Here is a 24,539-nt window from a genome sequence, read left to right on the forward strand (position 1 = left end):
CTCTAAGCCAGGGCTTTCAGAAGTGTGGTCCATGGACACCTTGCTTTATTACTAATTGCAGAGTTCACTCAAAATGCAGATCAAATGCAGATCACTATTATTTTAAAACCATCTCCGGTGATTCCCATGCAGGCTCAGGTTTAAGAACTTCTGCTCTCCGTCTTGGCTTCCTTGTGTGTAAAGTGTGGTGCTGATGTCACAGCATCTTGAGGAAGCTTCAGTGATATTTATATTAATGCAATGCCTGGCACATTTAAAAAACTGAACTTCCATTATTATCTTGTTATTTTAATGACCCGTTATTACTAGTAATACTATTATTAATACCATACTGTAATTACTGTTACTATTATTAAATCACTGCTACAAATCTTTCTTGTCCATCATAAGCATTTAAGATGAATACACTTTGTAACCTTCATAACCACCTTATGAGGCACTATTACTATCCTTCTTTATCAGTCAAGCAAGCTGAGACTTAAAGACCGTAAAGTTCATTGGTAGAGGGACAATATTTGGACCCAGAAGTCTGACTGGAACTCTTACATGCCATGCTAAGGATTCCTTCATTTCAGCATGAAACTATGTTCTAAGTATTCATATGTGACTTTTAAAAAATTTAACAATATATCTTGGTGATATTATCATATCAGCAAAGAGAAAGCTATCCTATCCTTTCTGTATGACTGTATAATATTCCAGAGTAGGAATGTAACATGATTTATTGAATTACTATCTTACTGATAAACACTGAAGATTTTTATTTTTCTCAGTTTTTTTTTTTTGCTTTTACAAAAAATATCCCTTATTGTATAAGTGGGAGAATTTCCTCACCCAGTTAATACCCAAAGTGGAGTCCATAGCCTACCTATATCTGAAATTACTAGGCTGCTTCTTAAAAAAATGCAAAACATGCCTTAAAGAAACATAAAATCACCATACTATAAACTCTTCCAAAGACCAGAAGAAAAAAAAAAAAAAAAGATGGAAGGCCTCCCAATTCATTCTCAAGGCGATAGAATTAATTCTAGATTTAGACAAAGATAGTACAATGAAAGAGAATTAGAGGCTAATCTAATTGACACTGATGAGAATCTTAGCAAACCAAATGTGCCCATGCTTTAGAAGACTCATAAATGATTAAATAGGGCTTAATCCTAGGAATGCAAGGATGGTTCTACTTCAGGAAAAAAAAATCTATTAGCATAATTCATTAAGGCAAAATGAGAACTTTCTCTCTTCCTTCCCCAAGACTGCACTTTGATTCTTTTTTATAATAATGAGGCACAATTTTCACTATATGGAGAACCAGAGAATCGTAAGAACTTTACTTTCCCTCTCCCCACCTTATCAAATACAATGATGGTCTCCATCTACACTGTTCTGTTCCTCTACCCAAGTATGGGTTTCTTAAATACCCAGACTGTCCAAGGATCCAGAGCCCACAGGGTCTTGGGAGTTGAAGATGGAATTGTTGTCTATTGTAGGGAGCTAAGTATGAGTGAGCAGAGAAAACTATTTTAGGGGCAGAGAGAAGGATGGGATAGTAAGCGCTGAAGGAGGAATGCACAAATTGAAGACAGAAATTACAAGTTTTAATGGTACCCCATCATAAGTCTCTCAGCATATTTGGGACACTGAGGGGAAAACATCTCCAAGTTATTTCACATAAGATTTAGGGCAAATAAATATAAAATCTAAGCAAGACTTTTGAAGGTATTCCATGTCTTTTTTTTTTTTTTTTTAATATGCAGGCTCCCTCTTGAATGTGGCACAGAGCTATTTGTATGCCTTGACTAAGGACAAAAGCTAATAATCACAGTGTGCCAAACTTGCTTCCCACCTGAAGGAAAGATGATTACGTGGTGGTATCAAGAGGATTTTCCTCAAAGCCTACTCAATCTGTAGAAGAGAAAGTATTTGATCAATTTCAATAACTGCTAAACAACCAAAATTGTCAGGTTAGAAATAGAAGGAATTTTCCTTAACTTGATATAAAATACTTAGAAGAAATCCACAGGAAACATCATAAATAACCATGAAAGATTAATTGCATCCAACTAGAGTCAAGAGCAAAACATGAATGTCTACCATCATTTTTACCACTGGTGGTGCAAGACAATGCAGTAGAATAAGAAAAAAATATAACAAAGGTCATAACTGTTAGAAAGAAGGAGGAAAATAATTATTGGTAAGCCTGCATCATTTTTTTTCCTACAAAAATACAATAGATTTGAGTGAAATACTATTAAATAAGAGAGGTCAGTAAAATGACTGGAAATAACACCAACATACAATGAGCAATAGCATTTCTAATTTAAAAAGGTAATAGGCAAAACATTCTACTTTTGATTTTAAAAAATCATAAAATACTTAGATATAAACATAACAAGGCATTCATATATCATATGAAAAAAAAAAACAACCCTTAAAACTTTGGTAAGTAGAACGACATACCAGTACAGGAAAATACTATTGCAGAGATTCCCTTTTACATGAATCTAGAAATTCAAGTGTTCCAGTTAGAATTGCAGCTAGTTTTTAAAAAAATAGAATGGGAGAAGGTGATTATAACATTTTTAGGAAGAAGCAAATAGGCAACAATAGGCAAGAGTTTTTTTTAAGAGGAGGTTAATTTGTGGAGGCTTATTCTAGATAAAGTTCAGCAATCAGAGTGGTGTGGTATTGACATAAGAATAGAAAAACTGGAAGTGAACGAAACAAAATAAAGTCCAAAAACAGATCCATGGATATAGGAGAATTTACTGGATGGTTAGGATGGCTTTTCAAAACTGTGGGGAAAGACTAAATTTCAGTAAACAATGTTGGAAAAATTATCTACCCATATGTTAAAAAAATTCTTGTTCTATTGTCAAGCTCTATCATGCAGGCTATACTAAAAAGCCCTATATTAAACATAAAGGGATTGAAAAGAAATATCAGAGACTATTTTTTTTTTCTTGCTTATATTCTGTGGAAGGCCTTCCTGAATAAGACAGAATCTAGAAACAGGAAAAGAAAAGATGGAAAAAATTTGGTTACATAAAAATTAAAAACTTCCCTATGATCAAAGAAATTGTAAGCAAAGCTAAAATTCAAGCCATGAGGACAAACTATTTGCAATACACAGTACATGACAATACATATTATTACAATATACAAAGAAATCCTATAATTTTTTTCTGAAAGAAGAAAAACACTAATGATGGTCACAGAGAAATGAGCAAAATGGCCAAAAAACATAAAAAAAATTCTGAACCTCACTATTAATCAGGAGAATGTTAATTTAAAAAAGTTAGATATTGGGTGGCTCAGTTGGTTAAGCATCTGCGTTTGGCTCAGGTCATGATCTCAGGATCCTGGGATCAAGCCCTGCATTGGGCTCCCTGCTCGCAGGGAACCTGCTTCTCCCTCTCCTCCCTGCTCGTGCTCTCTCTCTCTCAAATAAATAAATAAAACCTTAAAAAAAAAAGAATAAAGAAGATGTGGTATATATATACAATGGAATATAATGCAGCCATCAAAAAATGAAATCTTGCCATTTGCAACAATGTGGATGGAACTAGAGGGTATTATGTTAAGCGAAATAAGTCAATCGGAGAAAGACAATTATCATATGATCTAACTGATATGTGGAATTTGAGAAACAAGGCAGAGGATCATAGAGGAAAGGAGGGGAAAAATGAAAGAAGACGAAATCAGAGAGGGAAGCAAACCATAAGAGACTCTTAATCTCAGGAAACAAACTGAGGGTTGTTGGAGTGGAGGGGGGTGGGAGGATGGGGTGGCTGGGTGATAGACATTGGGGAGGGTATGTGCTATGGTGAGCGCTGTGAATTGTGTAAGACTGATGAATCACAGACCTGTACCCCTGAAACAAATAATACATTATATGTTAATAAAAAGAAAAAAAAAGTTAGATATCCTTTTTTGGCTCCCAGATTAACACAGATTACTGAGATTATAAAAGTTAGCACTTAATTGAGTACTTGCTGTTTGCTATATATGTGCTCAATACATTGACATTCTTATCCTCCTAATAACCTTATTAGATATATTGGATATGTATGATTATTATCCACACTTTATAGATGAGAGTTTAGTTGAAACTGTTACATTATTAACATTATACATTAACAGAAATCTGTAACTTGTACTTGATTCTCTGCATACTACCTTTTTTGTATCCCACATCTTCCTTTTTTCTGGATTTACTTTTTGCTTCCTGACACATATCTTCTAGTAATTCATTCATAGAACAACTGAAGAACTTTGATGATCTTGTCCATTTTTTTTTCTAGCACACAAGACTGAAATCCTTTTGGTTTTTATTTTTGTATGTAATTTGTTATAATCTTTGGAAAACTTTCAAGATTTTCTCTTACTCACTGGACTATTTTATTATGAGGATATATTTTTCTTTGACCATGGTAAATTATTTCCTTAATGGTTTTCTTCCTGATGTTTTGCTTGTATTTTCCTTTTGAAACACATAAATAGGTATTAGGACTTTAGGGTATGTTAGTATGTTTTATAAGCTTCCCCCACTCCCCCAATTTTCAATTTTTTACTCTTTTTTTGCTTTGGGTAGAATCTATGTGCTTGATTTTGCATTTCAAACTTCTAGCACTATCCATTGTTCTATTTACTCAGTCTACTGATGAAAAAATTTTGTTGATCATATAACACTGTATGTTAATTATACTTCAATAAAAATTTTTTGTATGATAATTTTTAAAAATACCATACATCTAACTGGGTTTTTTTCTCATGGATATAGTTTCTAAAATATCTCTGGAAATATGCTCAAACTAGATCCTTCTGTTTGCTCTATTTTGTATCATTTGGTATTGGTTCTGGGATTATTAAATTGATTATTGATTATTCAGTATCTCTCTTTTATGGTTCTCTGTTTATGTTTGTATTTACAATTCCTTGTTTGCCTATCCATGGGTCTTTGTTTTATTAAGTTGTCTCCAGTGACTCTGGGTGAGTAAAAATGTAATACGGAGAACTTTCTGAAGAGCAATGTAATCTCTGCAAGGTACTGGAGTTTGGTTTTGTCCAAATATTAATTTAGCAAGCAAAGACTGAAATCAGAACAAATTAAAACGTACTAATCTCCAATCCCAGTGGCAGAGTCAAAATTTTCCTGGATTCACAGATACTCAGCAATAGGAGGCATTTCACAAATAATCCAAATGTAAAAGAGGCAAAAAATGGAAATAAATGGGAAAGGAACACTATATACCATGTAAACTAAAGACACTAGAAATAGGAAGTCAAAAAAGGCAAGTCAAGTAAGAAACTGCATAGCTAACTCTTTTCCTCAAGGCCTTGGTAGCAGTGGAAAAAAATTTTAAGTCTGGCAAAGACAAGAAGAGAATTCAAGAAAAGACTCTGTCAATGTCTCTCCCTCTCCTCCCACCTCTCTCTCCTCAGACAGACACATACATACACACACATGACTACAATTTTGCCTAAGCAAATAAGAGATATAACCAGTTTATTTTTAATTTTGGTTACAATTTTTAAAATGTTTAAAAATAGTGCATTCACATTGTTCAAAATTAAAAAAAAAAAAACCCACACAAAAACTACTCATTGGAAATTCTCCCTTCATCATCTGTCTTCCATCTAGTTTCATTTCCTAAAAACAACAATGTTACTAATTCCTTGGGTATCCTTCCAGTGATATTCTACTGCATGTACAAAAAAATTTTAAATTACACATGTATACATATATCTTTCCTTAACCATTTCCCTTACATAAATGATAACATATTATAAACTGTGTTGTACCTTGCTTTAAAAGATATTATTTGAAGATTTTTCCATAGTATTACATTAAGTACCTCTTCATTTTTTAAGAGTTTTATTGAAGCATAATTCACATTCCATACAATTCATCCATTTAAAGGGTACAATCCAGTGACTTTTAGTATATTTATAGAGTTGTGCAATCATCACTGTAATCAGTTTTAGAACGTTTTCATTACCAGTAAAACAAAACAAAACAAAACCCCATACCCCTTAGCAATCACTCCCTAATCCCTCTATCCCTCCCAGCCCCAAGCAACCACCAATTTACTTTCTGTCTCTATAGATTTGCCTATTCTAGAATTTGATATACATGAAATTATACAGTGGCTTTTTACACTTTGTATAATGTTTTCAAGGTTCATCCATGTTGTAGTATGGAACCAGTCTCTTTTTGAGAATGGACGGATGGCTAAAAAGACCCCATATATAAAATATATGTTTGGTTTGATATGTGGATGTATACATACATACATTAATCACATTAATAATTTCATGTATTCATATAGCAGTCACTCATCTTTATGTATTAATTCTCATCAATTACTTTAAAAAGAATCCCCTTCAGATGTTAAGGTAACACAGTTTCTTAGGGAGATACTAAGCCCAACACCCTGGTATATAGATTTATTTCACACAAAGAGTTTTGTAGTAGAGGTCATCCCTGATTGGTTGTTGGCAGTGGAGTTGAATGTTTCTATTATCTGATTTAGAGGAAAGCTGAAGGTGTGTCCTAACTTCACCATTTTTCCAGGGTATTTAATTTTTACACTCTGTACCAACCCTCAATTTCCTCTTGAAAGGAGGTGAGTACATATAGATTGCATGCACTCCTATCTTCTCTCCTGTTCTAATGGAGAAAGTGCTTTACCTTCTGTCAAAGGTCAGTGTCACCTAGTGTCCTCTGCATCCAATGCCAGTCTTGCTTTCCAGGTGCCTCAGGTGTCTCTTTTCTCTCCCTGTTTGCAGGCTTTCCCTCCTTCAGGATACTATCTAGCAGCATACCCCCATCTTTTTATATATATATATATATATGATTTAAATAATTCCCTCTAGCCCTCATCGACTTCTAGTTATTCTCTCCTCATTCTGTCTTTGCTTCCTTGCTGATTCCTGAGAACATAAATTTGATAGTCATCAACCTAAAGACAGCATTGGGAGCCAGTGAAATCTTTTTGCTTTTTCCAAGTATCAGACCCATATGTCCAACTGTCAACTTGAAATCTCTACTGGGATAACTTAAAGGTATCTCAAACTAGAACAACCCAGAGAAAATCCTCTGTATATATCCTCTTTTGCCCCCGAGGCTGCCATTCCCAGATGGCAACTTGTCCTCCTCCAGCTTTTTCCATTCCAGGACCTGGCATCATTTTCCACTATTGATTGCTTTGAGTTGTTCTTAACACTTCAACCAATCTTGTATATTCTGTTCCTAGCTATTTGTCAAATCTGTCTGCTTTTCTTATCTCTCCTCTCACTACCCTACTCAAGGCATTATCACCTCTTGGGTGAATCACTGGAATCCCTCTTATTTCCCTCCTGCTACTCTTGCCCTCATCCACTCTACTGCAACCAAAGTGATATTTTTAATTTATGAATTGCATGTGTAATCTCCCTGCTTATAAGCCTTTCCTGGCTTAATGTCATTCTTAGGATAAAGTCTCCAATTATTACAGAGCCTCCAAAATCCTGCTTGATCTGCTTGCTCACCAACCTTTCCAGTACCACCTCTCACTGGTTTCCTCCAGATTCTATAGTCCAGGCACTCCTGCTGCTTTTCCGTCTTTTGAATGTATGGGGCTCTTTCCCGTCTCTCACTTTTCACGTATACTCTAGAGCATGTTATCCCCATAGCATCATGCATTTTCCTTCCTATCACTTAGCACAGTTTGTGCTATGTAGCTATTCGTGTGTGATTATTGTTGAATGTCAATTTTCTCTAAAATATTCTGTTTCATGAGAGTAAGGACTATGCCTCTCTGGCTCACCCAACAGCACAGAGACAGGTATATAGAGTGGATACTCAAAAATATATATTGGATATACAAAACAGGCGATAGCTAATCATTTTATGCCTGTTACGTGCCAAGCGCTGTTAATACTTTTATATGTGGCATTTCACCTAATCCTAACTATCACCTCCATGAGGTATTATTTCTCTTATTTTGCACTTGAAGAAAAGAAAATCAGAGAAGCTAAGCAATTTTTTTCAAGGAATGGCTTCCTTGGGATTCCAACTTTGGTCTATCTGAATTCCAATCTGGTGAGCACTCCATTGTACTGGATTGCTTTTGGGGCAAACAGTAACAGATGAATCAACCAGTGTATTTGTCCTATACTAATTCTTTATTAGTCAGGTATCAGTGAATGGAGCCTGGAGAGAATGAGGGCACAGTTGAGAAGTGACTGAAACTATAGAACCACTTAGACCCTGGATATGTGTGCAGTGTAGGTAGATGGGGGCATCAGTGGGGATTCTGGCCGGTAGAGAGTTATGAGCAGATGGAGGGCATTGAGTTCTCAGGGATGGATGGGCACTAGAAGGAAGAGAGAAACAGATACAGTTTTCCTTACTTTGCAACATTACCTGGGCCTTGCCATGATTATTTTGGTGGGTATCAGAAATAAATACTAAAAATGATTCAGATCTACTTCTTCCTTCCACCTGATCAATCTCATGAAAACATTCACTCCTCTATGTGGAGTGAGAGGCTTGTTTTATTTATATGTGTTTCTTTGGCATGGGTCTGTATCTGGCAAGGCAACTTGGTGATATTTGCTAAGTGAATGAATGGACGAATGAATATATTTATTGATCAATAATAATGCTTTTCTTTACATATCATTCTTCTCTTAGGAACTTCTAGGTACCCTGGATTAAAAAAGGGATTAACTCTAAAAATGGGGATTTCAGTACCTTTGCCAGGCAACATGGAGCTATTTTAGAGCATTGGGAATTTGGCAGAGATTGTAAGATCTGGATATTATTATTGAAATACTTAGCATTGTGAGTAAAAGTTCTAGGAAACTTCATGGTCTCTGGGACAGTATTTGAATTCAAGGAGAAAGGAACTTATTTTGGAACCCCCAGGCAAGAACTCTTTGCATTAAATAAATATAATTATTTATTGGAATTTATTAAAACATTCTTTTAAAAATTTTTTTTAAATTTTATTTTATTATGTTATGTTAGTCAGCATACAATACATCATTAGTTTTTGATGTAGTGATTCATTGTTTTCATATAATACCCAGTGCTCCATGCAGTACGTGCCCTCCTTAATACCCACCACCGGGCTAACCCATCCCCCCACCCCCCTCCCCTCTAAAACCCTCAGTTTGTTTCTCAGAGTCCATAGTCTCTCATGGTTCATCTTCCCCTCCGATTTCCACCCCCCTTCATTTTTCCCTTCCTTCTCCTAATGTCCTCCATGCTATTCCTTATGTTCCACAAATAAGTGAAACCATATGATAATTGACTTTCTCCGCTTGACTTATTTCACTTAGCATAATCTCCTCCAGTCCCATCCACTTTGATGTAAAAGTTGGTATTCATCCTTTCTGGTGGCTGAGTAATATTCCATTGTATATATGACCACATTTTCTTTATCCATTCATCTGTTGAAGGGCATCTCAGCTCTTTCCCCAGTTTGGCTATTGCGGACATTGCTGCTGTGAACATTGGGTTGCATATGGCCCTTCTTTTCACTGCATCTGTGTCTTTGGGGTAAATACCCAGTAGTGCAGTTGCTGGGTCATAGGGTAGCTCTATTTTTAATTTTCTGAGGCACGTCCACACTGTTTTCCAAAGTGGCTATAGAATAGAGGTTATTTACTCAATATTTATTAGTCAGGTACTATATTCTAAGTTCTCTCTTAAACATTAATTATGTATTTATGAAATAATAGATATAATTTTTAAACAAAAAGGATATAAACATCTTTCTTTAAGAAATTTAATAGTGTTTTAGGGTTTTGGGTTCCCCCCCCCCCCCCCCCCAGTTAGAAGAAGCAATTAAAGCTTGGGAAAAAACATAACTTAAAAAAAATGAAAATCTCACCCTGTTCTGGACATATTGCCTTCTCTCAGGTCAAGCAGAGACAGGAAGAGAGGATTTATTTTCAAGTAAGAAAATATTTGATGGGGGAAATAAACTCACTGAATAGAATGTTTGCTACATGGGCCTACGCCTGAATAGCCTCTTTCAGGAACAAGTCATGTATTTTATGGATATTCATTTTTTTTCTTCATGGTTGAAGTGTGAAAATATATTTGTTAACTAGCAATTGGTCTCATTATTTTTCTTAAGGAAACAAATAAAAAAAAAACATAGGAAAATAAGTTCTGTGCCTCCTTTGGCTTTGACACTAACTGTAACATGCAGAAATGTAATAATTCCATTGCCTGAGAGTTACCCATTTATGCCTTTCCACATGTATATGTATCATTCACTATAATGATTGAAGAGGGATTTTGTCCCCAAACTTACGGTTAGTATAGATTCATCAATGATCTATAGAGGTAATAAAATTATGTGGATAAAGCCAAACTATAGTTTAAATCTGACCTCAAGTTTATCAAAATGTATACTTTTCACATTTAGGTCTTCTGGGGATTACAAGGTCTAGATTTCCTTTTGAGACTCAAGACATCGGAGCAATCAGAACACCATGGACCTTGTTTCAAATGGAACACCAATGAACATGGGAATGTAGATAGCTCTCTGAGAACCTGCTGTCATTTCTTTTGGGTCTATACCCAGCAGGGCAATCACTGGATCATAGGGTAGTTTAATTCTTTGAGGAACCTTCCCACCAACAGTGCACCAGGGTACCCTTTTCTTTAATCCCTTACCAATACTTGTTATCTTTGTTTTGGGTTTTTTGTCTTTTTTTTTTTTTTTTATGAAAATCATACTAACAGGTATGAAGTGATATCTCATGGTGGTTCTGATTGCATTTTCCTGATGATTAATTAGTGAAGTTGAGTACTGTTTTATATTACTTGTTGTTTATTTGTATGTCTTCTGTAAAGAACTGTTTAGTCAGTTTCTTTGTCCATTTTTAAATTTTTTTAAATGTTTTAATTTAAAAAAATTTGTTTAAATTCTAGTTAGTTAACATACAATGTGATATTCATTTCAGGTGTACAGTCTAGTGATACAACACTTCCATACAACATCCAGTGCTCATCACAACAAGTGCACTCCTTAATCCCCATCACCTATTTCACTCATCCCCCCCAACTCACCTCCCCTCTCTGGTAACCATCAGTTTGTTCTGTAGAGTTAAGAGTCTATTTCTTGGTTTGCCTCTCTCAATTTTTTCCCCCTATGGTTGTTTTGTTTCTTAAATTCTACATATGAGATCTCACTCATTCACCTATTTTTTTTTTTAATCAAGTGATTTCTAGGGACTGAGAGGAGGAGGATATGGGGAGGTAGTAGGCAAAGCGTACAAAGTTCAGTTATGCAAGATGAATAGATCCTAGAGATCTTCTATACAGCAGAGTGCCCACAGGAAACAATACTGTTTTATATACTCAAAAATTTGCCTAGAGGGTACATCTTATTATTACACAAAATAATAATAATATAACAAATAAAAAAGGTGGGAGGAAAATTTTGGAAAGGATGGATAGATTTATGATGATGGGTACATGAATATATACCTATCTCCAAACTCATTAAGTTGTATACATGAAATGTGTACAGATTTTTGTATGCTAATTATATATCCATATTTTTTAATATTAAAGTTTTTTAAAAAAGGCAACACCAAGTTGGTCACTCTGAATTCTTTGAGGTCTAATGGAGAGATCGAGCAGCACAACACCATCTCAAGATTAAAAAAATAAAACAAAGAAAGCCTGGAATGAGAGAAGGCACAGATTCTTTTCTATTTTTATGAAAACATCAGCACCTTCTGGCATTTTCCTTTCAGAATTTGGCATTCAGAGGATTGATCTGATACAGTTAGTAATTTTACTTAAAGACCTTCGTATTAAATAGATTCAAAATATTTTTGAAGAACAGATGGTATAGACTAGAGGAAGAGATAAACATTGTATGTTAAACATTTTATTGATCAATTAAAATATCATAATTTAAAATGTTGATTCTACTCTGAGAGTTATGCATGTCTGTATGTGACTGAGAAAGACAGAGAGTGTACACGGGGAGTGGGATGGGTATTTATTATCCAAAGTTAAAGCTGCCCCTCCCCCAAGCTCCCCCCCACCTCGTCCACATGCAGGCAGGCAGATGGCTTTTTTTCAAGGTGTTAAGGAAGCTGGCTTTCAGTCTTGAATCATGTGCCTCTGGGCACTTTGAAAACTGCCTCTTCTGCCTATTTTTAAGACCAGTTTGAAAAAAAATGGGCAGAGTAGAATAAAGAAACCACCTGTGTGGATTTGGTAAAAAGTCAGGCTATAAAGTTACCAGCTCTTTGAAAAGAATTTCGTTATGGAAAGAATGCATCCTTACCTTCTAGCGCTTCTTTGTTCTGCTTTTTCTACAATAGAATGAATTGATAAACGAATACCATCATTTGTGCAAATTGGTCTACTTGACATTAATTTTCAATCACACTAACCCTTCATCTCTATGAACTATTTATGTATGAGAATTCCCATTCTATTTTAAGAGTACTTTTTTGTGGATGCACCAGCCATTCTCATAAATTGTGTAGACAGAATATTGGATAAATCGTTAGATTCACCAAAAGTTAAGCAAGACTACAAAGGAAAGAAAACACCACCCATCACTGTTCCAAATGGCATTAAAACTTACTTTTCCATTGGTTCATATATTTATGGGAAAGTATTGTGGGCAAGGCTGAATGTAGAAACAGTTGTGTTTAATTGTTAATTATGGAAGGTACAGGAAAATGACAAGCCCACAAATAGTCCTTGTATGTCCTGCTCTGCCCTTGCATGCCATCACGCTCCCTCAGAAGTCTGAGCTTTGTCCAAAGTTGGTTGTAAGCTGTGTTTCTGACAATAGCAGGGTTGTAATGGAAACTGTCTTCACCACCTAAGTTATGGGGCCTGATACAGTGATACCATACAAGCAGTGGGTCGGCCTGCCCTAAATTATGCCTGTTAATGTGACCCCATCATTATTCCCAGGATCTGTGCCCTTCGCCCTTGATCTCATTTCTACAGGATTTAGACAAGTGTCAGACCCTTGGAATGCTACACAATAGTGACCTTGATTCCCTGATTTCGCTGTGAAAAAAAAAAATGAGTTTAAATCTAGTGTTGAAATGATATGGAATGCTTTGTAACCACATTAGTTCCAATACAAAAGAATCCCTAGCCCTCTGTCAGAGACATCTGCCTTTTGATTTGGTTCAAGCTTTCTGGTCATAAGGGTAGCTAGTGCATTTATAGAAGACTAAAGCCTCTTTGTTGTTGTTGTTGTATTTGATACATGGGGAAATTCAGGTGATTCCTCTTTAGCGTTAACTTTCCAGATATTATTTTTAAGGCTTCGTCCTTATAATTGTCAAAATACAGCTCTTTAAGGGGAAAAAAAAAACAACACTGCTTGGCAAAAGATGCTAAAATAAAGATGGTGGGATGTTTAGTGCTTGATAGATGAACAAGTGGAAAGGGGGTGTAATTCAGAACCAAGAGGCGCCACCCCAAGGCTGGTCCTGAGCTCCTTTGGGGGGAAAAAGCAGTCTTTAATTACATCTGGTACTCGTTAATTCTTTTTGGAGTCTCTTCCCAGATCTGTTCCCCCATCAGCCTCCCATCAAGCAACAAATTCCAGATGGTTCCCTCCATATGCCTGTGCTCATTCTCTCAAGTAGGATAGATGGGTCACTGACAGAGTAGGATGGAACAGCCTTGGTCAAAGCAAGGCAAGATGAAAAGCAGCGGGCTACAGTTTATTTAGAGGTGGTCTATCATTCATGTTTTTAAGTGGGTTGTATAAATAACTGTTTCTGAGTGATTTTTTCCTCTGAAATGTTTTGAGTAATTTCATGGAAATGAAGCTACTCAGAGAAAGTGGCATATTGATCCCAGTTTTCCACCCCTGGAAGAGAGAAACATCCATTACAGGCTGTCATTATAGTTGAGGATTCATCAGTTTGGACCTGCAGCTGATCTGCTGTGGAGACTACATTGGAATGAATTTTTCTGCATTTGTTACTTGCAATGATGGCTGTAGTCTCTGTTGCTGTGATATGAAAATTCCTTTATGGAAATATTTATAGGGCATGTGTTTCTTTCATCTTAGCAGAATTTTGTTATTAGGCACATTGATAGACTTTCCATTTTGAAGTAGTTGGGAGTAAAGATGAGGTCAACCTATATATCGTGAAAAAATATACAGTTGGCCTTGAACAACAGGCCCCTACCCTGTGCAGTCAAAAATCTTTATCTAACTTTTGACCAAATGTAATTTGTAATAGCCTATTGTTGACCAGAAACCTTATCAATAACATAAACAGTCGATTAACACGTATTTTGTATGTTACATATATTATCTACTGCAGTCTTTCAATAAGTAAGCTGGAGAAAAGAAAATGTTTTAAAAAAAACCATAAGGAAGATAAAGGACATTTGCAGTAAGTACTGTACTGTATTTACAAAAAAAAAAAAAAATCTATGTATAAGTGGACCCATGCTGTTCAAACCCATATTGCTCAAGGGTCAACTGTATTATCATTTCAAGTATATCACATTGTACTTATTTGTTTATCCTCATCTGATGATGGGACATATGTCTTACTCATGTCTGATTTCCCACCACCCAACAAGATTTGGCACATCATGGGGAATGAAAAGAAAGAAGAAAAGGTGAATAGACAGGAAATTTCATTCTTTTTTAAAAAGATTTTATTTATTTATTTGACAGTGAGAGAGAGAGAGCGCACCAGAAGGCAGAGGGACGGGGAGAAGCAGGCTCCCCACTGAGCAGAGAGCCTGAAGCAGGGCTTGATCCCAGGACCCCAGGCTCATGACCTGAGCTGAAGGCAGATGCTTAACCGATTCAGCCACCCAGGTGCCCCCAGACAGGAAATTTCAAAGTGGAAAATGGTACCAAAAGCAATTAGAGCAATGTTTCTACTCTTGTCTTCATCCTAAACTTCCCCTTGAATAGTTATTAGATTTTACATGCGGGTGTGTGTGTGTGTGTGTGTGTGTGTGTGTGTGTGTGTGTGTATGTTCTTTGGTATTAATTCTGAGTATCTAGAGTTCAGTTTCTTCAGAAAATAAAAGTGAGAATTGCAGCTATGATCTCTGTTCTCATGGAGCTTACAATAGTTAGGCTATCTATGATTTGTGTGAAATTCGTTGGTATATTTGGAGTCGATAAGGCAATTAAAAGGACAAATTTCTTCTAAGAAGGATACGTAATAAAGACCAAAAGGAAAATTTTAGATTCTGTGTTATTGTCATATTTTACCCAATAAGTTTGTTAAAAAGAAGCCTAATATCATGCTTTTATGTGTGTGAGTACTCTATGAATGAGAGAAAACATTTTTTGAAGGAACTTAATCATTTTGTACAAGCAGGCCCAGCAGCCAAACATTGGTAGTGTGGGCCATAGACTGGAAGAGATAAAGGCCATTGGTATAGAACTCTTGTTTTTTTAAAAGGCGCTGACTTGAAATAATTTCTGTCTTGCTTTCGAAATCATATAAAACTCACGAAACACAAAATGTGTGTTAAACCTAGAACATCCTCTAGATATTTCACTCTTTTGTTTGAATGTTTTTAAAGTACCTGAGATGAAATTGAAATATATATTCATTTTTATCTGTTGAGCCTGTTTGTTCATTTTGTGTTAGTTACTAATGTGCTCTTGAATTTACGGTGTGTAGGGGAATAAACTTGGCAGATCTGGGCAACATTTATTTAACAACTCTGTCTCTGATGTCACAGTAAGCACGAGGGCCTTTTAAAAATGGACGGTTGCTTCCCCTAAGAAAGTTACAGTGGGTGAGAAAGGCATAATTACACTGAGGAAGAGCCCAGTGACAGTTATCTCCTTACATACAGTAGTTATGGATGTAATTACAATAATGTGTTTTCATGTTCTGTTATCAGAAGGTAGAGAGATTTCCATGGGGGAGGAGTGGTGGTCCAATGGGGAGAAGACTGGAAACGTCTTACGAGCAGAGCTAGAACTTGGGTTGATTCTGATGGGTCAGTGGGTGGTGCTGATGCTGTTGGCAGCTATGGTACAACCATACCTTGAGAACCATTCTTCTACTCTCCGACTGAGAGACAAGGGAGAGGAGGAAGTGTATGCTGGAGATATCTCACTTCAATTCTGCCTACATTTTACTGACTGCAACTCAGTCGTGTAGCTTTGCCTAACTACAAAGGAGGCTAGAAAAGATGGTCTAACCGTGAACCCAGGAGGAAAAGGGAACTAGTTGGTTTACAACCCTACAATCTCCGCTACAGGAGGGTGTGGCTGTCTTATAACTAGGGAAGTAGTTGGGGACTAGGAAAGACAACCTCGGAGACATTAGTTTGGAGGGCAGGTCCTTAAAAACAGCAGGGTCCGTTGTTTCCTGGAATGAGACATGAGATTATGTTAACAAAATTCCTTAAAAACTTTACATGTGTCAGTGATTACGGTACTTGAAATTCAAGCAGAAGCATTTATTTGAGATCTTTAATTTGTGTTGAATTACTACTAAGCCTCATAAAGTAACACTTAATACTTTGGCATACATGAAATATTTACTGTTTTAAATGAGAATTTTTATTCATGTATTTCCCTGTTGTTACTTTCAGACAAAAATCTATGATTCCTTTCTTCTGAAGTTATATGGAAACTTTTTGAAAGGGGAGATGAAGAACAATGGTTTTAAGTTGTCCAGTGAATTCTACAAGCATGCCAAACTAATTGACAACAGTACCAGTAATGAAAATGCCCAGCATTTCTTGAGCACACACCAGACCTTAGCTTTATGTGGTAGGAACATAAATCGGGAAATGTAAATCTCTCTCTAAATCGGGAGATTACTAGTACTATGTAAGTACTTCAGATCTATGAACTCATTTCACCCTTCACAAAAACCCTACAATTAAGCAGGTATTTTTATTATTCCCATTTCACAGATTAGGTAACTGAGGCACAGAGAGACAAAGGTGTTGGTTCACACAGTTAATAAGTAGCAGAGCTGGGATTCACGTCCAAATAATCTGACTTCAGAGGCCAAGGTCATATTTGTGGTTCTCTACCTCCCTGAAACTATGGCCAAAGTGAAGGGAAGGGACAAAGGATAGGGAACTTTTAGTGCATTTGCACTAAAGTAGGTCTGGACAGGGGAGGGGTGTGTGCACACCTGGGTGGCTCAGTCGGTTAAGGATCTGACTCTTGATTTCAACTCAGATTATGATCTCAGTGTTGTGGGATCCAGCCCCGTGTTGGGTTCTTTGCTCAGCTGGGAGTTTGCTTGAGGATTTTCTCTCTCTGCCTCTCCCTCAGCCCCTCCCCGCCCTCTAAAAAATAAAATATATAGGTTTGGGGTATAAACACTGCCTTTCGGCCATAACACTTGGTTTGTTGGGCAATGGAAGAATTTATTAATCATGTGGGTTTTTTTTCCTCCTGCCTCCTTATTAAGACCTAGTCTTTAACAAACTATTTGTTCTAGTTGCTACACCTGTGCCGGCATGGGTAGCAATGTAAGCAGCTCCTGAATCGCCTGGAGAATTCCAGAGTAAATCAGTGGAGGAGAGAAGGCAATTCTTTTTTTGGTTATGTGTCTGAGCAATTTCTTTTTCTTCTGCAGACAGGACAGTCCTTGTGGATACAAATCTTCCATTCCTCAAAGGCCTTTATGTGATGGGGACTTTAGAATTCCCTGTGGACAGAAGCAACGTTCTGAGTGTGGTGTGCATGGTCATTGCAGGCGGGGAGCTGAAAGTTGGTAAGTACAGGGCGCAAGGAATGGGAGCACAGTGGGAATTAACTCTGTTAGAAAGGCCTTGGGAAATGGTGGTGTCATCCAACAGGTTGGTTAACGGACTTTGGGGAGGGTTAAGGGAAGGGGCGAGTTTACTAGTAAAGCTTTTCCTCTGTAAGCTTTAGACACCACAGACAGAGGTGACTTTGATGGGTCAGTTTCATGGCCAGCGATGGTCATCAGACCACGTTTCTGGCCCTAGGGTTCCCATGTTACTGCTCATGGCAGGGCTCCTGGCTTCCTCTAGGCCACAGATCAATTCTGCCTCTCGTCCTTTGTCTAAGAATTTACCTATAGCTCACTCTTTCAGAAGGATTTATCCTTTGGTTAACTAACTCACGGTAAAATTTCAATTGCTATCTTAGTGCAGCTTCTTGGGAATACAGATCTGAAAGCGAAACAGGTGCTAATGCTTTACTGGGGCAAATAATTGCAGTAAAGTGGGAGTGAGGATAAAAGAGAAGTGAAAGAAGAAGGGGGGAAGCAAACAGAAGGTGGGCACAGCTGCTTAAGGAAACCTGGCTCTTTGCTTGGCTACGTGAGATGCCTCAAGAGAAGCTTTATAGAACCACCACATCTTGGGACAATAAGGGGAGCAGCTGGGGAGAAGGACAGCAGTTCACTTCGTCCACCCCAAACCCACGAACTCCTCTGTCTTTGTTATGTTTTGCAGCTCCCTGGGTAGCTAGTGGAGGGGTCAGAGGCTCAGTAGCTCCAGGAGATGGGGTTCCTCTGGCTGGGAGTGAAGCATGTTGCTGGGGCCAAGGGACAAGCAGGATGGAGTAGATCTGGGGGTCGTGTATTAATCAGGTCTGGTGCATTGGCTTACGTGAATAAAAATATGAGTTGCTATAGGTGGACTGGACTTGGGACTGTTGTAGGCAATAATGATGAAAAACATGTATTGTGCCCCCCAAGGAACTACTTTTGAGCTTAGTAAGGCAGTCTGCTTTGCCACCCCCCAAAGGAGATTAAAAGAGAATTCCCAGAAACAATAATACCTTATCCCAAAGAAATAAATCACTGATGGTAAGGAAATATTTAGGTATTGTTACCTGGTAGCATCCAAATTTTAGAATCAGTCGTGAAAGAGATTTCTAGGCCTAACTACCTGTCCAAAGTTTAAATCGTTGCGAGATAATTCCTGAAAAATTATGGTCAAGGCTCTTCTCAAATACTCCTAATGACAGAAAAGTCAAAACATTTTAAGACAACCTGTTCCTTGTTCCCATTTTTAAAAATCCTATTAGACTTCTTTTTCTTCTAAAAAAAAAAAAGAATTATTTTTCTTCTAGTAAGCCAGTCTGTCTTTCTCTAATTTGTTATTTTGGGTTCTTCTCTCTGATCCATACAGGATGGGTGTCAAATTCCCTTCCCTTTGATAGCCTTTCATTCACAATTTCTTGAATCTTCTCTTTTATTTTTTCAGATTATGCAGTTCCTATTATTTTAACTATAGTTAAATCATAGTTATTTTAATTATAGTTATTGATGTTTTAAAATAATTTTTATTTTTTCAGTCTGTTGTACAAAACTGGAAATACAGAAGAGCAAATGGGAAGTTATACAGCAGAAATGAAGTAGTCACTCATATTCCCAATTGTGAAGATAACCACAGTTAATATTTTGTACTCTTGTCTTAAAATCATTTTTTTCTGACACATGCAGGCATGTACACACATACTTACTTTAAAACACAGGATATACCGTGTGATAATTTTTTGGAGCCTGTATTAACAATGTGAGAATTTCTCCAACACATTCTATTTCCAAAATACGATTTTAATAATTTTAATATTCCATTATCTATGTGAGTATATACATACGCATCCATGTATAACAATTTAGTTAACCATTTTTCTGTTGTTGAATATCAAGGTTATTTCAGATTTCTTTTTGTCCTAGTAACTTACTATGCAATAAACATCTTAGCACTTAAATCATTATTTATATCTCTGATTATTTCCCTGGGATAGACTTTTGTAAGTAGAATTAATGGCCCTAAGGATAAGTGCAAGATTTTATTTTAACTGTGGTAAAATTCACATAACATAATTTTAATCAAGTTAAATTCGGGAGCATTTGGTACATTCACAATGTTGTGCAACAATTACCTTTGTCTAGTTCCAAAACATTTTTAAAAATTTTAATTCCAGTATAGTTAACATACAGTGTTACAGTAGTTTCAGGTGTACAATATAGTGATTCAACAATTCTATGCATTACTCAGTGTTCATCATGATAAGTGTGCTCTTAATCCCCTTCACCTGTTTTACCCATCTCCTCACCTACCTCTCCTCTGGTGACCACCAGTTTGTTCTCTATAGTTAAGAATCCATCTTTTTTGGAAAAATGTCTGTTCATGTCTTCTGCCCATTTGTTGATTGGATTATTCATTTTGGAGGTATTGAGTTTTATAAGTACTTTATATATTTTGTATACTAGCTTTTTGTCAGATATGTCATTTGCAAATATCTCCTCCCATTTAGTAGGTTGCCTTTTAGTTTTGTTGATTGTTTCCTTTGCTATGCAGAAGCTTTTTATTTTGATGTATTGTTTTGTTTCCCTTGCCACAGGAGACATATCTAGAAAAATGTTTCTATGGTCGATATCAAAGAGGTTGCTGCCTGTGCTCTCTTTTAGGATTTTTATGGTTTCAGGTCTCACATTTAGGTCCGTAATCCTTGTTGAGTTCATTTTTGTGTATGGTGTAAGAAAGGGGTCCAGTTTCATTCTTTTGCATGTTGCTGTCCAGTTTTCCCAACACCACTTGTTGAAGAGACTTTTTCTCATTGCATAATCTTTCCTGCTTTGTCAAAGATTAATTGACCATATAATAGTGGGTTTATTTCTGGGCTCTCTATTCTGTTCCATTGATCAATGTGTCTATTTTTGTTCCAGTACCATATTTTTTTGATTACTACAACTTCGTAGTATATCTTGAAACCTGGGATTGTGATACCTCCAGTTTTGTTCTTCATTTTCAAGATTGCTTTGGCTATTCAGGGTCTTTTGTGGTTATGTACAAATTTTAGGATTAATTGTTCTAGTTTTATGAAAAATGCTGTTGGTATTTTGATAAGGATTGCATTAAAGGTGGAGAGTGCTTTGGGTTATATGGACATTTTAACAATATTTGTTCTCCAAATCCATGAACATGGAATATCTTTCCATTTCTTTGTGTCATCCTCAATTTCTTTCATCATTATTTTATAGTTTTCAGAGTATAGGTCTTTCATCCCCTTGATTAAGTTTATTCCTAGGTATTTCATTATTTTTGGTGCAACTATAAATGAGAATGTTTTCTTAATTTCTCTTTCAGCTACTTCATTATTAGTGTATAGAAATACAATGGAATTCTGTATATTGATTTTGTATCCTGCTCTTTTACTGAATTCATTTATCAGTTCTAGTAGTTTTTTGGTGGAGTCTTTAGGGTTTTCTATATATAGTATCATGACATCTGCAAATAGTAAGAGTTTTACTTCTTCCTTACCAATATGGATGCCTCTTGTTTCTTTTTCTTGTCTGATTGCTGTGGCTAGGACTTCCAGTACTATGTTGAATAAAGGTGGTGAGAATGGACGTTGCTGTCTTGTTCCTGACCTCAGGGGAAGGGTTGTCAGTTTTTCATCATTGAGTATGATGCTAGCTGTGGTTTTTTTCATCTATGGCCTTTAATGTTGAGGTGTGTTCCCTCTACACCTACTTTGTTGAGGGTTTGTATCGTGAATGGATGTTGTACTTTGTCAAATGCTCTTTCTGCATCTATTGAAGTGATCATATGATGTTTATTCTTTCTCTTGTTGATGTGATGTATCACATTGATTGATTTGCAAATACTGAACCGTCCTTGCATCCCAGGAATAAATCCCAGTGGATCATGATGAATGAATTTTTTTAATGTACTGTTGGGTTCAGTTTGCTAATATTTTGTTGAGGATTTTTACATCAGTGTTCATCAGAGATGAAATGAAGTAGTCTCTTTTTCTGTAGTACCTTTATCTGATTTATCTGATTTTGTACTGGGGTAATGCTGACCTCATATAATGAATTTGGAAGCTTTCCTTTGTCTTCTATTGTTTTGGAATAGTTTGAGAAGAATAGGCATTAACTCTTTTTTAAATGTTTGGTAGTATTTGTCTGTGAAGCCATCTGCTCCTGGACTTTTGTTTGTAAGGATTTTTTTTGATAACTGGTTCAATTTCATTGCTGATAATTGATCTATTCAAATTTCGACTTCTTCTTCATTCAGTTTTGGGAGGTTATATATTTCTAGGAATTGATCCATTTCTTCTAGTGTGTCCAATTTTTGGCATATAGTAGACGTATAACTTTTCATAATATTCTCTTAGTATACTTTGTATTTCTGATAGTTGTTATTTCTCCTCTTTCATTTCTGATTTTGTTTATTTGAGTCATCTCTCTTTCACTCTCTCTCTCTTTTTTTTTTTGTTTTGTTTTGTTTTGAAGAGTCTGATTAAAGGCTTATCAATTTGTTGATCTTTTCAGAGAAACAAATCCTGGTTTAACTGATCTGTTCTATTGTTTTTTTAGTTTCTATTTTGTTTACTTCTGCTCTAATCTTTATTACTTCCTTCCTTCTACTAGTTTGGGGTTTCATTTGTTCTTCTTTTTAGCTCCTTTTAGGTGTAAGGTTAGGTTGTTTAAGATTTTTCTTGCTTCTTAAGGTAGGCCTGTATTGCTATAAACTTCCCTCCTGGACTGGCTTTCGCTGCATCACAAATATTTTGGGCCATTATGCTTTCATTTTCATTTGTCTCCATGTATTTTTTTTTTTTAATTTCCTTTTTGATTTCTCAGTTGGCCCATTTTTTCTGTAGTAGAATGTTATTTAACCTCCATGTGTTTGTGCTTTTTCCAGATTTTTTCTTGTGGTTGATTTCTAGTTTCATAGCATTATGGTTGGAAAAGATGCGTTGTATGACTTCGCTCATTTTGAACTTGTTGAAACTTGATTTGTGGCCTATTGTGTGATCTATTCTGGAGAATGTTCCATGTACACTTGAAAAGAAGGTGTATTCTGCTGTTTTAGAATGGGATGTTCTGAATATATCTGTTAGATCTAACTGGCTTAATGTGTCATTCAAAGCCACTGTTTCCTTGTTGATTTTCTGTTTGGATGATCTATCCATTGATATAAATGGGGTGTAAAATTCCCCTACTATTATTCCAGTGCTATTGATTACTTCTTTTATATTTGTTAATAAGTGCTTTATGTATTTGGGTGCTCCCATGTTGGGTGCATAAATATTTACAATTGTTATATCTTCTTGTTGGATTATTCTCTTTATGATTATGTAGTGTCCTTCTTTGTGTCTTGTTACAGTCTTTGTTTTAAAGTCTATTTTGTCTGCTTGCTACCCTGGCTTTCTTTTCACCTCCATTTGTACAATAAATATTTTTCTATCCCTTCACTTTCTTCTTTTTTTTTATTTACTTATTTGACAGAGAGAGACACAGTGAGAGAGGGAACACAAGCAGGGGGAGTGGGAGAGGGAGAAGCAGGCTTCCCACTGAGAGAGAGCCCAATGCGGGGCTAGTTCCCAGGACCCTGGGATCAAGACCTGAGCCGAAGGCAGATGCTTAACGACTGAGACACTCAGGCACCCCTATCCCTTCAATTTCAATCTGCATGTGTCTTTTTAGGTCTGAAATGAGTCTCTTGTAGGTAGCATATAAATGGGTCTTGCTTTTTTAACCATTCCATCACTCCATGTCTTTTGATTGGACCATTACTTAGTCCATTCTCATTCATAGTAATTATTGATAGGTATGTACTCATTGCCATTTTGCTACTTGTTTTATGGTTGTTTTTCTATTTCTTTTCTGTTCAGGTAAGTGCATGTTTTAAGGTCTTTGATACATGTTGTCAAATTGCTTTTCAGAAAGATTTTACAAATTTGTACTCACTTCACATATCTTAGAGTTATGAGATCCCTCACACTCTCTAACATTGCCTTTAAACACCACTTTTTTCAATTCCTCTGAGAGTATGAAGCCAGAGGGAAAGAAATTTTCCTGGGTGGACCCTGACTTACTCTGAACAGAGTAAAATGAGTATAGTGACAAACATGGGCTCTAAGTCAAATGGCTTGGGATCAAATCCAGCTTGGTTACCTACTTGCTGTTTGACCTTAAGCAAATCAACCTCTGGACACATCCACTTATTCATCAGTAAAGTATATGGCAAAATAGAAACTTCCTTGGAAGAATGTTAAAACCATTAAACATAACAGCTCTTTCTACATACTTGGCATGTAATCGGTATTTGATGAAAGTTTACCTGTCAGGGTGCTTGAAGGAAATAGATGCCATACTGAATTGGACAATTTGAGGAGATGTTAATGAAGGAAATATTCACAAAAATCCAAATGGCATGGGACTTTCCATAAGGCTAGTAACAGCAGAGCATCCTTACTACCCCTTGCTTTAAAGGAGTGAGAAAAGGAAGTCATTGCTGGAATTATGGAGGTTATTGCCAGACAGTGCCATGACCCTTTGTGTATCTGGGACTGACTCAGTACAGGGAAAGACCTATGGGAAAAAATACCTTGCTCTCACTTTCTTTCTTCCCTTATCTCTTGCTTGTTCTACCATTTGGCTAACCTGAAGCTCAGAGGAAAGGAGAAGTTGATATAGAGCATGCAGGTCAGCAGCATGCTGGGGAACTGAGCAGAGGAAAGAAAGATGAAGTTTGGAAATGGAGGTGTCAACAGAAGCTTTCCAGCACAATCAGCTTCCAGCTACCTTAA

At 36.4% G+C, this 24,539-nt stretch overlaps 1 protein-coding gene across 1 annotated transcript in view; it reads left to right on the plus strand.

Moving 5' to 3' along the window:
- Nucleotides 1-24,539, plus strand: part of PKHD1 (PKHD1 ciliary IPT domain containing fibrocystin/polyductin) — a 440,651-nt gene that overhangs the window by 260,378 nt on the left and 155,734 nt on the right. Inside the window, exon 52 of the mRNA XM_032410150.1 lies at nt 17,590-17,727. Within this exon, the coding sequence (XP_032266041.1) occupies nt 17,590-17,727 (138 nt within the window). The remainder of the gene's footprint in view (nt 1-17,589; nt 17,728-24,539) is intronic.

This window comes from Phoca vitulina, unplaced genomic scaffold, assembly GCF_004348235.1.
Source record: "Phoca vitulina isolate PV1807 unplaced genomic scaffold, GSC_HSeal_1.0 scaffold11, whole genome shotgun sequence".
NCBI classification, from domain to species: Eukaryota; Metazoa; Chordata; class Mammalia; order Carnivora; family Phocidae; genus Phoca; species Phoca vitulina.